This window comes from Fibroporia radiculosa, assembly GCF_000313525.1.
Source record: "Fibroporia radiculosa TFFH 294 genomic supercontigs, scaffold667, whole genome shotgun sequence".
Taxonomy (NCBI): Eukaryota; Fungi; Basidiomycota; class Agaricomycetes; order Polyporales; family Fibroporiaceae; genus Fibroporia; species Fibroporia radiculosa.
The window spans coordinates 44,638-54,835 of NW_012133230.1; the positions used below are offsets into that span (position 1 = coordinate 44,638).

The 10,198-nt window shown below is 49.0% G+C and overlaps 2 protein-coding genes across 2 annotated transcripts; one reads left to right on the plus strand and one right to left on the minus strand.

Annotated features, from left to right (window-relative positions):
- Window positions 1-477: 477 nt before the first annotated feature.
- On the minus strand, window positions 478-6,170 carry FIBRA_01488 (uncharacterized protein; the record flags this gene model as incomplete). The annotated part of the gene is made up of 20 exons (XM_012323363.1): window positions 478-811; window positions 860-999; window positions 1,050-1,612; window positions 1,669-1,872; window positions 1,924-2,134; window positions 2,186-2,215; window positions 2,272-2,350; window positions 2,405-2,432; window positions 2,490-2,574; window positions 2,631-2,943; window positions 2,999-3,186; window positions 3,242-3,412; window positions 3,464-3,501; window positions 3,552-3,600; window positions 3,651-3,733; window positions 3,789-3,810; window positions 3,859-4,929; window positions 4,985-5,083; window positions 5,134-5,957; window positions 6,017-6,170. 20 exons carry the CDS (start codon window positions 6,168-6,170, stop codon window positions 478-480), a joined length of 4,686 nt encoding a protein of 1,561 aa, XP_012178753.1.
- Window positions 6,171-7,579: 1,409 nt separating this feature from the next.
- FIBRA_01489 (uncharacterized protein) lies at window positions 7,580-9,913 on the plus strand (the record flags this gene model as incomplete). The annotated part of the gene is made up of 11 exons (XM_012323364.1): window positions 7,580-7,759; window positions 7,816-7,882; window positions 7,934-8,067; window positions 8,123-8,229; window positions 8,313-8,402; window positions 8,485-8,936; window positions 8,980-9,093; window positions 9,151-9,257; window positions 9,309-9,442; window positions 9,528-9,660; window positions 9,767-9,913. The coding sequence occupies 11 exons, from the start codon at window positions 7,580-7,582 to the stop codon at window positions 9,911-9,913; spliced, it is 1,665 nt and encodes a 554-aa protein (XP_012178754.1).
- Window positions 9,914-10,198: the final 285 nt, after the last annotated feature.

The window sequence follows — 10,198 nt, forward strand, 5'->3', positions numbered from 1 at the left end:
CCTAGCCACCGTCAAGCGGATGCAACGCGGATGAACATAGTATGGCATAGGTAGTTGGCTAAGGCGGAATCAATCCATGTATACTTAAGACAACTACGTACCGGTTCTATCAATACATTCGTCTCTTGCTTCCCTCGCTCGAACTGTCCCCGTTTCGCTCAACACATACCGTGCTAGTACCGTAAGTATTTCAAGTCTCAACAGTACTACTGTCTGGTAGTACGCTCTTCTTTGTGTACAACCTCGATCTGCGTCGCGTCTATGTTGCCAAAGAAATGGACAGATCTAGACAACCACGGTCGCAAGCATTCGTGTATTTCTGCGTACTGGCTACAGGTGATATTGGAAATCGGTGGTATAACTACAGTGGATGACAGCTCTCTCGAAAACATAGAATTAACAGACTTTTGGAATACGCTAATATAGGAGAATGTGATACTGCCGGCAAACACAGGGTTCAAGGTATATTGTTAGTCATTATGCGCCTTCCCGGACTTTGCCATGCTTCTTCAACCACCCGCCCACTTCCCAGCTACAACTTGGGTGATACACGTCTTTGCTACGCTGCACAGTATCCATGACACCTCGAAGGATGTTTCGCAGGCGCTTAAAGTCGATTGGTTTCAGTATCCAACCGTCGAAGCCCAGCTTGAGCAGCTCGTCGTGTTGGTCTTCATAAAGGGATGCTGAAACGGCGAATATGGGTATCCTTCCATTGAGTTGGTGAGACGTTCGGTGGGGTTCGTTATTTCGCTGCCGTTCCACCTGACGGATTCGTTCTGTAGCCTCAAATCCATTCAGCAACGGCATCCTACAGCCTCGCGTTAGTCTCGTCGATGACGACAACTCGAGTACGTACTGAATATCCATCAACACGCAATCAAATTCCCAATCAGACTCGAGCATCTCAAGACCTTCGACGCCATTCGTTGTATTGACGACAGTATGTCCATCCAGCGATAGACGCTTCGCAAGGATCATACGATTAATGTCGTTGTCCTTATATGAAACCATCAACACGATAACGAGATTTTCAGAGAGCAACATACCTCCACAATAAGCAGCCGCAGTTTGACATTACTGCTTGTCTCCGAGCGGCCACCGCGTGACGTTGAGCTACGCGGGCCCTTGCGTGAAGAATGTTTTGGCACGGGCGACAGAGGCGGTTGGACATCCTTGATCGTCACGGTCTGAAGATGTATTTGTGCCCCCGAACGAGGGCTTCCGGTTGATCCAGTTTCTTCAACAGGAGTAAGGGCAATAGATCGATCCGAGCTAGTGAGAAGAGCTCTATCGCATTCCACTCGTGAAGAGGCATTCGTATCCATTGGGCTGATAGGAATAAGTGATGTATCGCCTATGTGTTGGTTCGACAGGGCTTCTACCAGATTATCAAACTGACTCTCGCGAGCATTAGGCATTTCGTCAAGCGAACGTCTGTGAGAGCTCCGGGACGATGGCGAGCACGATGGGGAAGGAGAAATCGAACCATCAATTTCAGTAGAGAATGGAATCAGGAAAGAGAATCGGCTGCCTTCGTTAATTCTTGAATCGACACGTAGCTGACCTCCGAGTTGTTCCACAATTCGAGCGACGACCGCCAGCCCCAGTCCTTGGATGCAAAGGTTGGCCTAAGCGACGATGACTTTGATTGAAAGGAAAGCTTACCGAGGCCCGGAGCACTGCTTTTTGAAGGCGCGCTCTCGACCTGCTCGAACTCCCTGAATATGCATTCCAGCTTCTCGCTAGGAATCCCGTATCCTGTATCGGATACCACGATTTCTACTGCGATAGTGTCCGAATTTCGAAGTCCTATGGGCTCCTCGAATGCATGGCATTGCACTGATATAGATCCTTGATCGGTATACTTTACTGTAGCACTTATATGAGCTTTTGGTGTCGCATGATCGATAGACAACGTACGAGCGTTAGCGGCGAGGTTCGCAACTACCGTCCGTATCTTTCTGGAATCACCTACGACCAACTTTGGACAATTAGAGACATCAAGCTTGAATCCAAGCCCCCTGCGCATTGCTTCGTTTCGATAGAGGAGGGTTGCATCCTCAATGGCACGGTGGAGATTGAATACCTCGTTAAAAGACGTTTCATTACCACTTTCAAGGCGAGTGAGATCCTGTTGCGCTCATGAATGACTCTTTACTTTAGATCTTAAGATAGTTCTCACAAGCAAATCATTAATTGTGAATAATAAACTCTGTATCATCTATCAGAAACGCATATTGCACTTGTTTTAGCTGATCTACAACTTACCTTTGAAGCAGCATGAGATTGACTCAAGTTTTCACGAGTCTCGGTGTCCAGCGAGCCATTGAGTGCCAATTCCAGATAGCTGAGAGATCGGACTGAGAATGACAGTGGCCGCTGATATAGCGAGAAAACGTACTTTATGATATGATTAAGTGGCGTGCGCACTACATTACGAATTGACGGATTAGACTTGAATATTGAACATAGAGCAAAATACGAACCTTCATGGCTAGCATTCGACAGTAAAAGATTTGTCAGCTTAGTGGTTTGCAGTGCAGATTCCTTCTGTCGCCAGACTTCTATGAACTGATGTCATCCAGCCTGTAAGTTACGAGCGTCAAGAGAAGAGTACTTGAGCCAACCTTCCCGTACACCAGCGCTAACACGCCAGCAGTTTCGAGATGCTCATCTGACCACGCACGACATCGTCCAGCGACAGTTTCCGACCATGTTCTGAAGGATGCTCTCGGCTCCAGAATATTCCGCTGTTCACCATCCTTGAAAGGTCGACCGGCCCAGCGTACTTGGCGTGGCTGGCCCTTCCTTAGGAAAGCAATGAAGTCCCGGCCGCCAGCAGACAGAGGTACGTAAAGTAGACCTGCGATGACTTCCAGTCCGTTAGCAAGCTGCAGATCCGGATAATCTTGTGTCACAGCTTGCGAGACTTGTATGGTGCTTGTGAGCAGAATGGTTACGAACACAGTCAAATCAGAAATATAGGTACACCCACTCGAACTGCTTGAGACGAAGATACTCCGCAACGATGAGGATCTCCTGGCCGTGCTGATTGGGCCCAAGAATCTTCGCTCCTTCACCGATGACAAGCACGCCGTAGTCTGCATCGAAAAGACCGAGTAAATCGTCAGCATTTGACACAATATACCCTGTTGGATGCTGTTCTGAGGATCCCGTATTGATCTGGAACGTAAGACATGAACGACGATATTTATTGAAGATAATAAGCGCGAGATACCAGTTTTCGGGTATGTAAACGCTGCGCGTAAGTGAGACGCTCAATATTGCGCGATATAGATTGACTCAGGAGTCGAAGCATCTGACGAACTGGGAATGACACTCGCATACCGTGGAGGCCATACGAATGACAAGCGACCAATCCCCAGAGGCTGCCGAAAGCCATTATTGACTATAGATGAATGAGCACGACATGAAGACAAATATAATAATCTATACTTACAACAGACATTGAGGCCCTAACACCCATGTTTTCCAGGTCTAGTGCAACGAGTTTTAACGAAGTCCGTGCAGTAGCTGTGACGACCGACATTTCAGATGAATTGGACTCATAGCCCGCAAATAACAGTGTGTCATGTCCTGAACATAATCAATGAACGAACGAAATTTTGCACAGAAAGAGTACATACAAGGGGTGTCTCGAGGTCACTCTTATTCCGAACGACGAGACGGGCTGTAGGCTGGCCGCGATCATATAGGAGACGTACTCTGTCTGCAGAGATGCGGCAATGAGCGAGCTCGTAGTTAACACAATTTAAATATCATACTTAGAGCGTACAGATTCCGGGCCTAATACCATTCAGTAGCAACTCCTCGTAAGGCAGGCAAAGAACTCACCTGCGCAGGAATATCACTAGCAGGGAAATGCAAACCTCGGTATAAATCATGGGTTTGATCCCAATCAACGAGCTCTGCAACAACTTGTCCATTCCACACTTCGTCAAATTGATAGACTAAGACACGATGAAATTGAGTGAGATCTTTGATGACGCCTGCAACCACCTTCAGGAACGTCTCGAGATCAGTCGCGGAACCAAGTTGCTCGTTGATCTGTGCCATGACGGCGAAAACGTCCATCATTCCCACAGTGCCTGTCCCGCGTCGTCTGCGTGGTGGACCCTGCCGTGTATTGCTCTGGTTGGGAGATGTAAGACCTTCCATGGCGCTTTTTCGCGTCCGACGTAGCCGTTCTAAAGCAAGCAGGGGCTTTGCACGGCTGGTCGTACTCTCCATAATTTCTTCAGGGCTAGGCATCCAATCGTCGGGTCCTGGAAAATTGTACGCGGAGCTCTCTTGGGAAGGTGTCGACGACGTCTCTATTTGCCCAGTGACGACAGATGAATCACTACTAACCAAACTTGATGTAGAATCTTCCGGAGTAACCATTCGTTCTTCGGAACTGGCACTGGCAGAAGAAACCAAAGTGCGCGCGGAACTGTTAGAGGTTGAGATGGACCCATTCGAGGGGGAAGATACGCCAGATTGGAAGGATCCCTCTTCCGCGAATGGGGGATAGAGGGGATTAAAAGTATCCTTTTCTAACTCAAACTCAAGGATGATCAGACTTTGCGTACTTGCATGACTGTTCGTACTGGAGTCGTCATTAATCGAGCCCAAATTGGTTGGCGCTACCATTTGTGGTCGATGGGCAGCACACCAACAGGTCCAATTTCGCCGGTTATGAGGATCGCGCGACATGGTGTCTGGAAATGCCGTATTGGGCTCCCCCCAACCACTGAGCATGAACACGTGAAGATTCTCGGCCTGTTCTTCCGGAGATAACGAGGTATCAGTCAAATATTGTATGTTATCGAATAGAATGTCGCTTTGCTGCTCTGAGAGTGTTTCGCTAAAGCACGCAAGCGAAAAGAGATATCGAGGTGAAAGACCCAACAGCTCGGTTGAATTCTGCAAAAAGAGTTTTAGACACAAGGATAGTCAAGTCATCAGGCTCGACTTTTACCTCGGACACCTGGCGAACTACTAGATTGCCCGTTTCTTCGTTCTCCTCGACCGCTATCAAAATGCCAAAACCCTGAACTGCACCTGGTGTACGTATAGGCTGCAGCAATATCAGAACCGGTAGCAGATATTCCACCATAATGATCTTACCTCGTCTTCGCATTTTGTCAATTTACCTTCTCTTCCTACAATTAAATGATGTCCATTTTCATCTAGGACATGCCGATATCTGAACCCGTAGTAAGATCCATCGGATATAGATGAATCGGTTTGACTGCTCCTAGAACCCGTTACTATATCGCCCGCCGGCGCTGGAGAGACTGGTCTAGATCCTTGCGTGGATGGGAGCTGAGCGATTTCCACCTCTTGCACAGATTCCAAGTTTATATCTGACATCTTTCCCGAACTTCGGCTCGTCCGCCCTCGAGATCTTGACGATGTAGAGGATGGCGCTGACGCAAGTGGAGGAAGATGAACAATACCTTTGTGCGAGAAGTGTGAGTGCAGTGATTGATCGGAATCACTGTCCGGTGGCTGAGACACAAGCACTTGCGCAGTATGTGCAAACGCATCTGCCGCAACCTGGGCAAATTGCGCTGGGTGACGATAACCAAATCCTTCCTCTACTCCGTCGTCGGCAACGGCATATATCACAGGGCTTCCAGTAGGACTACTCGCATCTATCTTTGCAGAAGGATAGTCCGGATCTGGCCGAGGAAAATATCCTGCCTGAGCGGTAGAGAAGGTCCTCTGGGAAAGCGGGTCCTCGTTTGGTGGGAAGTCGCGAAAGTTGGGAGAAGGGCGCCTGCGTCTCCTTATGTCGCTGGTAGAAACGAGGTCGGCAGAGGGCGACATGACGAGTGAATTTGAGGGCACCTCTCCGCCGCTGATCGCTTCCTGAGGCAGCTGTCTAACTAGCTCTTCATGGGAAAAACTCGGTTCGTTTACCTCGGCATCGGAGAGTGCGGACTCATCTGTGCACAGACATCGTTATGGAATTACGAGTGAACGGCATCACAAACGAGAGGCTCACCATGAATAGTCAAGGATGATCTCTGACCAGCAACCGGCTTGATCCCGCTCAGCAAAGAGCGCACAGGATAGATATAAGATGAGCCGCCAGACGAGCCACTAGTAGTCGCTTCTACTTGACTTTTGACACGTCGAGCAGCTTCTTCAGTGAACATGAGCGCGTTGATTGTGGTCAAAAACAGTCCCGAGGAGCGCAGTGACGGCGAGCGCGAGGGTTCGGGGATTTCCAGATTTGGACAGCTTTAGACCTCTCTCTAGTCACCAGCGCCAGCTCCAACTTGAAAGTTGAATTTCAGCGGCAGGTCAGCCTGAACTTTGATCGAGCATTCGACCACTTCTTGTTTCTTCTTTTGTTCATGCGACAACTTGTGATATTTTGGTGATCTTAAGTTCTGACCGTTCTTTCTCGGTCTTGTGTCGCTAACTTCCGCTAATTTTGTGTCACGATGTATTTTTCTGACGCTCACCCAAGTTTATGAGGACTCAGTTGTATAGTCAGCCATTTGGCGATTTGACCGGTGTGCACACGTCATCCTTGACCGTTGACCTTTGAAATAAGAAATGTTCATTCGTGTGCTCATCTGAGTATTTGGGTTTTAACGCGCATGCTGATGCAGGTGAGTACCCTTCTAGTCGGAGGTCTCTTTACACTTTGACAGCAACTGGAATGCACACATGTCAAACATGCACAATCCCTGAGTTTGCGTGGCCAAAGCCGAGTGAATGGTAATCTCACTATGAACAACGCAAGGGCATATGTATGTCCGAGGTATGTTAGACGTCTTATCATTATTGCTGTAACCACGAGTTCGAAGATACAATATCTGGAATGGGTCTCTAACCGCATCTAAAGCAAGCTGATATAGCATTCGTCTTTCAAACCTTCAATACTCAACCGCTGCAACGAGATCTATGCGCGACATGGCTCACAGCTCACGGAGTCATCCGGATTTAGACTCATCTGAGGATCGTGTAATCATCTCACTCCGCGTCCACGGAGGCTAAAGTGTCTTGGTATTCATTGCACGGGAGATGTCATGGAGAGGTGGACCCGCGCAGTCCGGACGCTCCTGCTGAAGCTGCGTCAGTCTATTTCCTGTGCCGGATCCACAAGCACGGGTGTTATGCACGATGAGAAATGCCGGCAACGAACATATCCATCCAACTGTCATGAGACGACAGAACGCAACCACGGGACAACTTACAGCGCTTTGGGCATCGTTCAGCTGAACAGAAAAGCTTGCTTTATCTGCTCGTCCGAGTCAGAAGCTGTTCAAATCGCCGTACTCAACGCCTGGAGTGCCGGCCGGAACTGTCTGCCGAGCGCCCGTTCAAAGTTAATCGCGGCAGCTGCGGCAAGTCGGGAAGTCCAGGGAGGTTCTGAGGACGGGCTCCCATCAGCGGAATGCCACGAGTGAAACTATTCGCTCGGGTGACTCATCGTGCAATTCAATGCTATCCTTGACTTTCTTACATATATGATCCAGGCCGTACGAGAGCACCTCTCACGACTTCACGACCTCACGAGCGGCGAGCAAGTGTGGACACATTTGACTCAGGTAGAATGGTCGGCGACACCCAGAGCACGGCTACTTTAGCTCAGCTATCAGCAGATCCGCACACAGACCCACCACCGCAACCTGACTCTGGGAACGATGAGAAGCCAGTCGCTGTTACGTCGAAACTTGACATCGAACATGCGACAGTACGCGACGATCCTCGGAAGTGGTCGAAGACTCGCAAGGTATGCCTATAATTCATGTTGCCCGTCATGCCAAATTCAGAATGGAAGGACGTTAGTATGTTGGGGTCGCAATGGTCTCTTTGGCGGCGATGGTCGCTGGTTTGGGCGCGAATATTTACAATCGTGAGCTTACACTGTGGGGGATTGTCTTTAGATCGTTGACAGTATGATAAGCCGCGATCTCTCAGATTGAAGCGGACCTACATGCGACGCCAAGCCAGCTAAGTCTGACCTTGTCGCTTTTTATCCTTATCCAAGGAGGATTTCCTTTGATATGGAGCGCCGTCAGCGAGGTCCAGGGACGCAAGGTCAATATCATTCTTTCCCTCGTCTCCCCCGCTCAGAATATTTACCATTTTTCAGAGGGTCTACTTGGTCTCGCTCGTAATATGCACAGTTGGTTGCATTGTCTCAGCAACCGCCAAAAGCATCAACGTGCTGATTGGTATGCGGTGTGTTCAAGCGGCAGGGTAGGTCAAAATTTCGTCTCTAAGACAGCGTTCTCTTTACATTGGATTTTGTCCAAGTGCTAACATTTTCATTTGCTTATCAGATCGAGTGCGGTTATTTCCATTGGTGCCGCTACCTTAGCAGATATGTACGACCCGGCCGACAGAGGTACAATGATGGGTATTTACTATTGGTGAGTGTCGTTGTGCCAACTACTCGTTCCAAAAGACTTGACTTAAACACTACTGTCTGCCCCCTTCTTCTGTGTTCACTAGTGCACCTCTTCTCGGACCCTCTCTTGGCCCTATACTAGGTGGTGTGCTTACCCAGGGTTTCAACTGGCGCGCCACTTTCTGGTTTCTCGCGATCTTTACCGGTTTCTGCGCTGTCTCGTTCTTATTTTTCAAAGACACGTTCCGCCTAGAGCGCAGCCTTACCTATCAGACGGCACTACGACGTTTACTCGAGCATGAGGCAAAGAAAACTCAGGTAGATGCAGAGAAACGTCGACATGAAAAGGATGTGAAGGAGCAGGATGAAGACAACGGCAACAGCACGTCTATGCATGATGTAGAGGCCCAGGCGGCACAGCTGGCAGACGGAACCGCGCTGCCAATCAAGGAGATCAAGTTGTCTCTCATGGATATCAACCCCGTTCGCCCGATTGTGCAGGTTCTGCGCCGTCAGAACAATATCATGATCCTCGTTGCTTCTGGCAAGTTCGGTCGTGATTTTCAAATGCGCAAATGAATGACACTTCTGTTCGCTAGGCCTCTTGTTCGCGTTCAACTTCAGCATCACATATACGGCTGCACGTACACTCGCCGACCAGTACCATTATGATGCCCTCAAGGTTGGACTTGCTCTCCTAGCATATGGTGTAGGTACGCCCTTATGAACCGCATAACGACCTCGTACAGTGGCCTTGACACGCACAACAGGCTGTCTGTTCGGCAGTATTTTAGGCGGCCGCTATTCTGATTATGTCTTCAAACAACTGAAAGCAAAGTTCGGCGACAAGATGTATCCGGAGGCACGCATGTGTACAGTGACCCTTGGCGCGGCGAGACGTACTTATCCTGTATATTCCATTATCTAGCTGCGCCTTCAGAGCACACTGGTCCCGATGCTGTTCTTTCCGCCATCCGTAGCCGCATACGGCTGGGTGTGTGAGCGCCATGTCAGCATCGCTGCCGTGTGTGTGATGCTTTTCCTCTCTGGCTTCTTCCAGATGTATGTCACATGTTTCTGTACTAGTGTTGCAGAGATATCTTGCTGGATAAACATCGTGTTGACAACCGGTTCTCTTGTCTTGCAGATGCATATACACTAGCACCCTCGCGTACATTGTTGACGCGAATGTCGGTCGTTCATCCTCTGCCGTTGCATCAAACAGCTTCTTCCGAGGGCTTTTTGCGTTCGTCGCCACCGAGATCGCTGTACCGTTGCAGGTGCGTCTTACTTTTTTCGCGTTTTCATTCGTCTACACTATTTCATTTGTGATGCCATGCTGTGTGCTGACATAGATTCTGCGCCTTTTGTGGCTGGCCTACTCAGGATTCCATTGGCGACGGCGGCCTTTATTCCATGTGGACCGGTCTCTTGTTCATCTCAGAGGCAATGATGATCCTCGTGTGGTGGAAGGGCCGTGAATGGCGGGAAAAGGCTGTGGCGCAAGAGGCTCGTCGCTCAGGAGCACAGTGACTGAGGGCATACCTCAGACCGGACTCTTGAGACCATCGATGCTCAAGACGTAGAGATAATTTAGGTTGTAGACGTCCTCTAGGAACATCGTATATCGATACCTTAAGCAGGGAAAGCTCGAGGTATTTCAAGACTATAGATCTTACATGGCTATCGAGTACGTTATGGTGATATTGTATTTCCAGGATATACGCATATATTTGCGATAGAATATCTATTCTGTGGTCGGCCTTATGCGGTACAATTCCTGTGTTGGACATTGCTACATTCACGAAGTAAATGTAT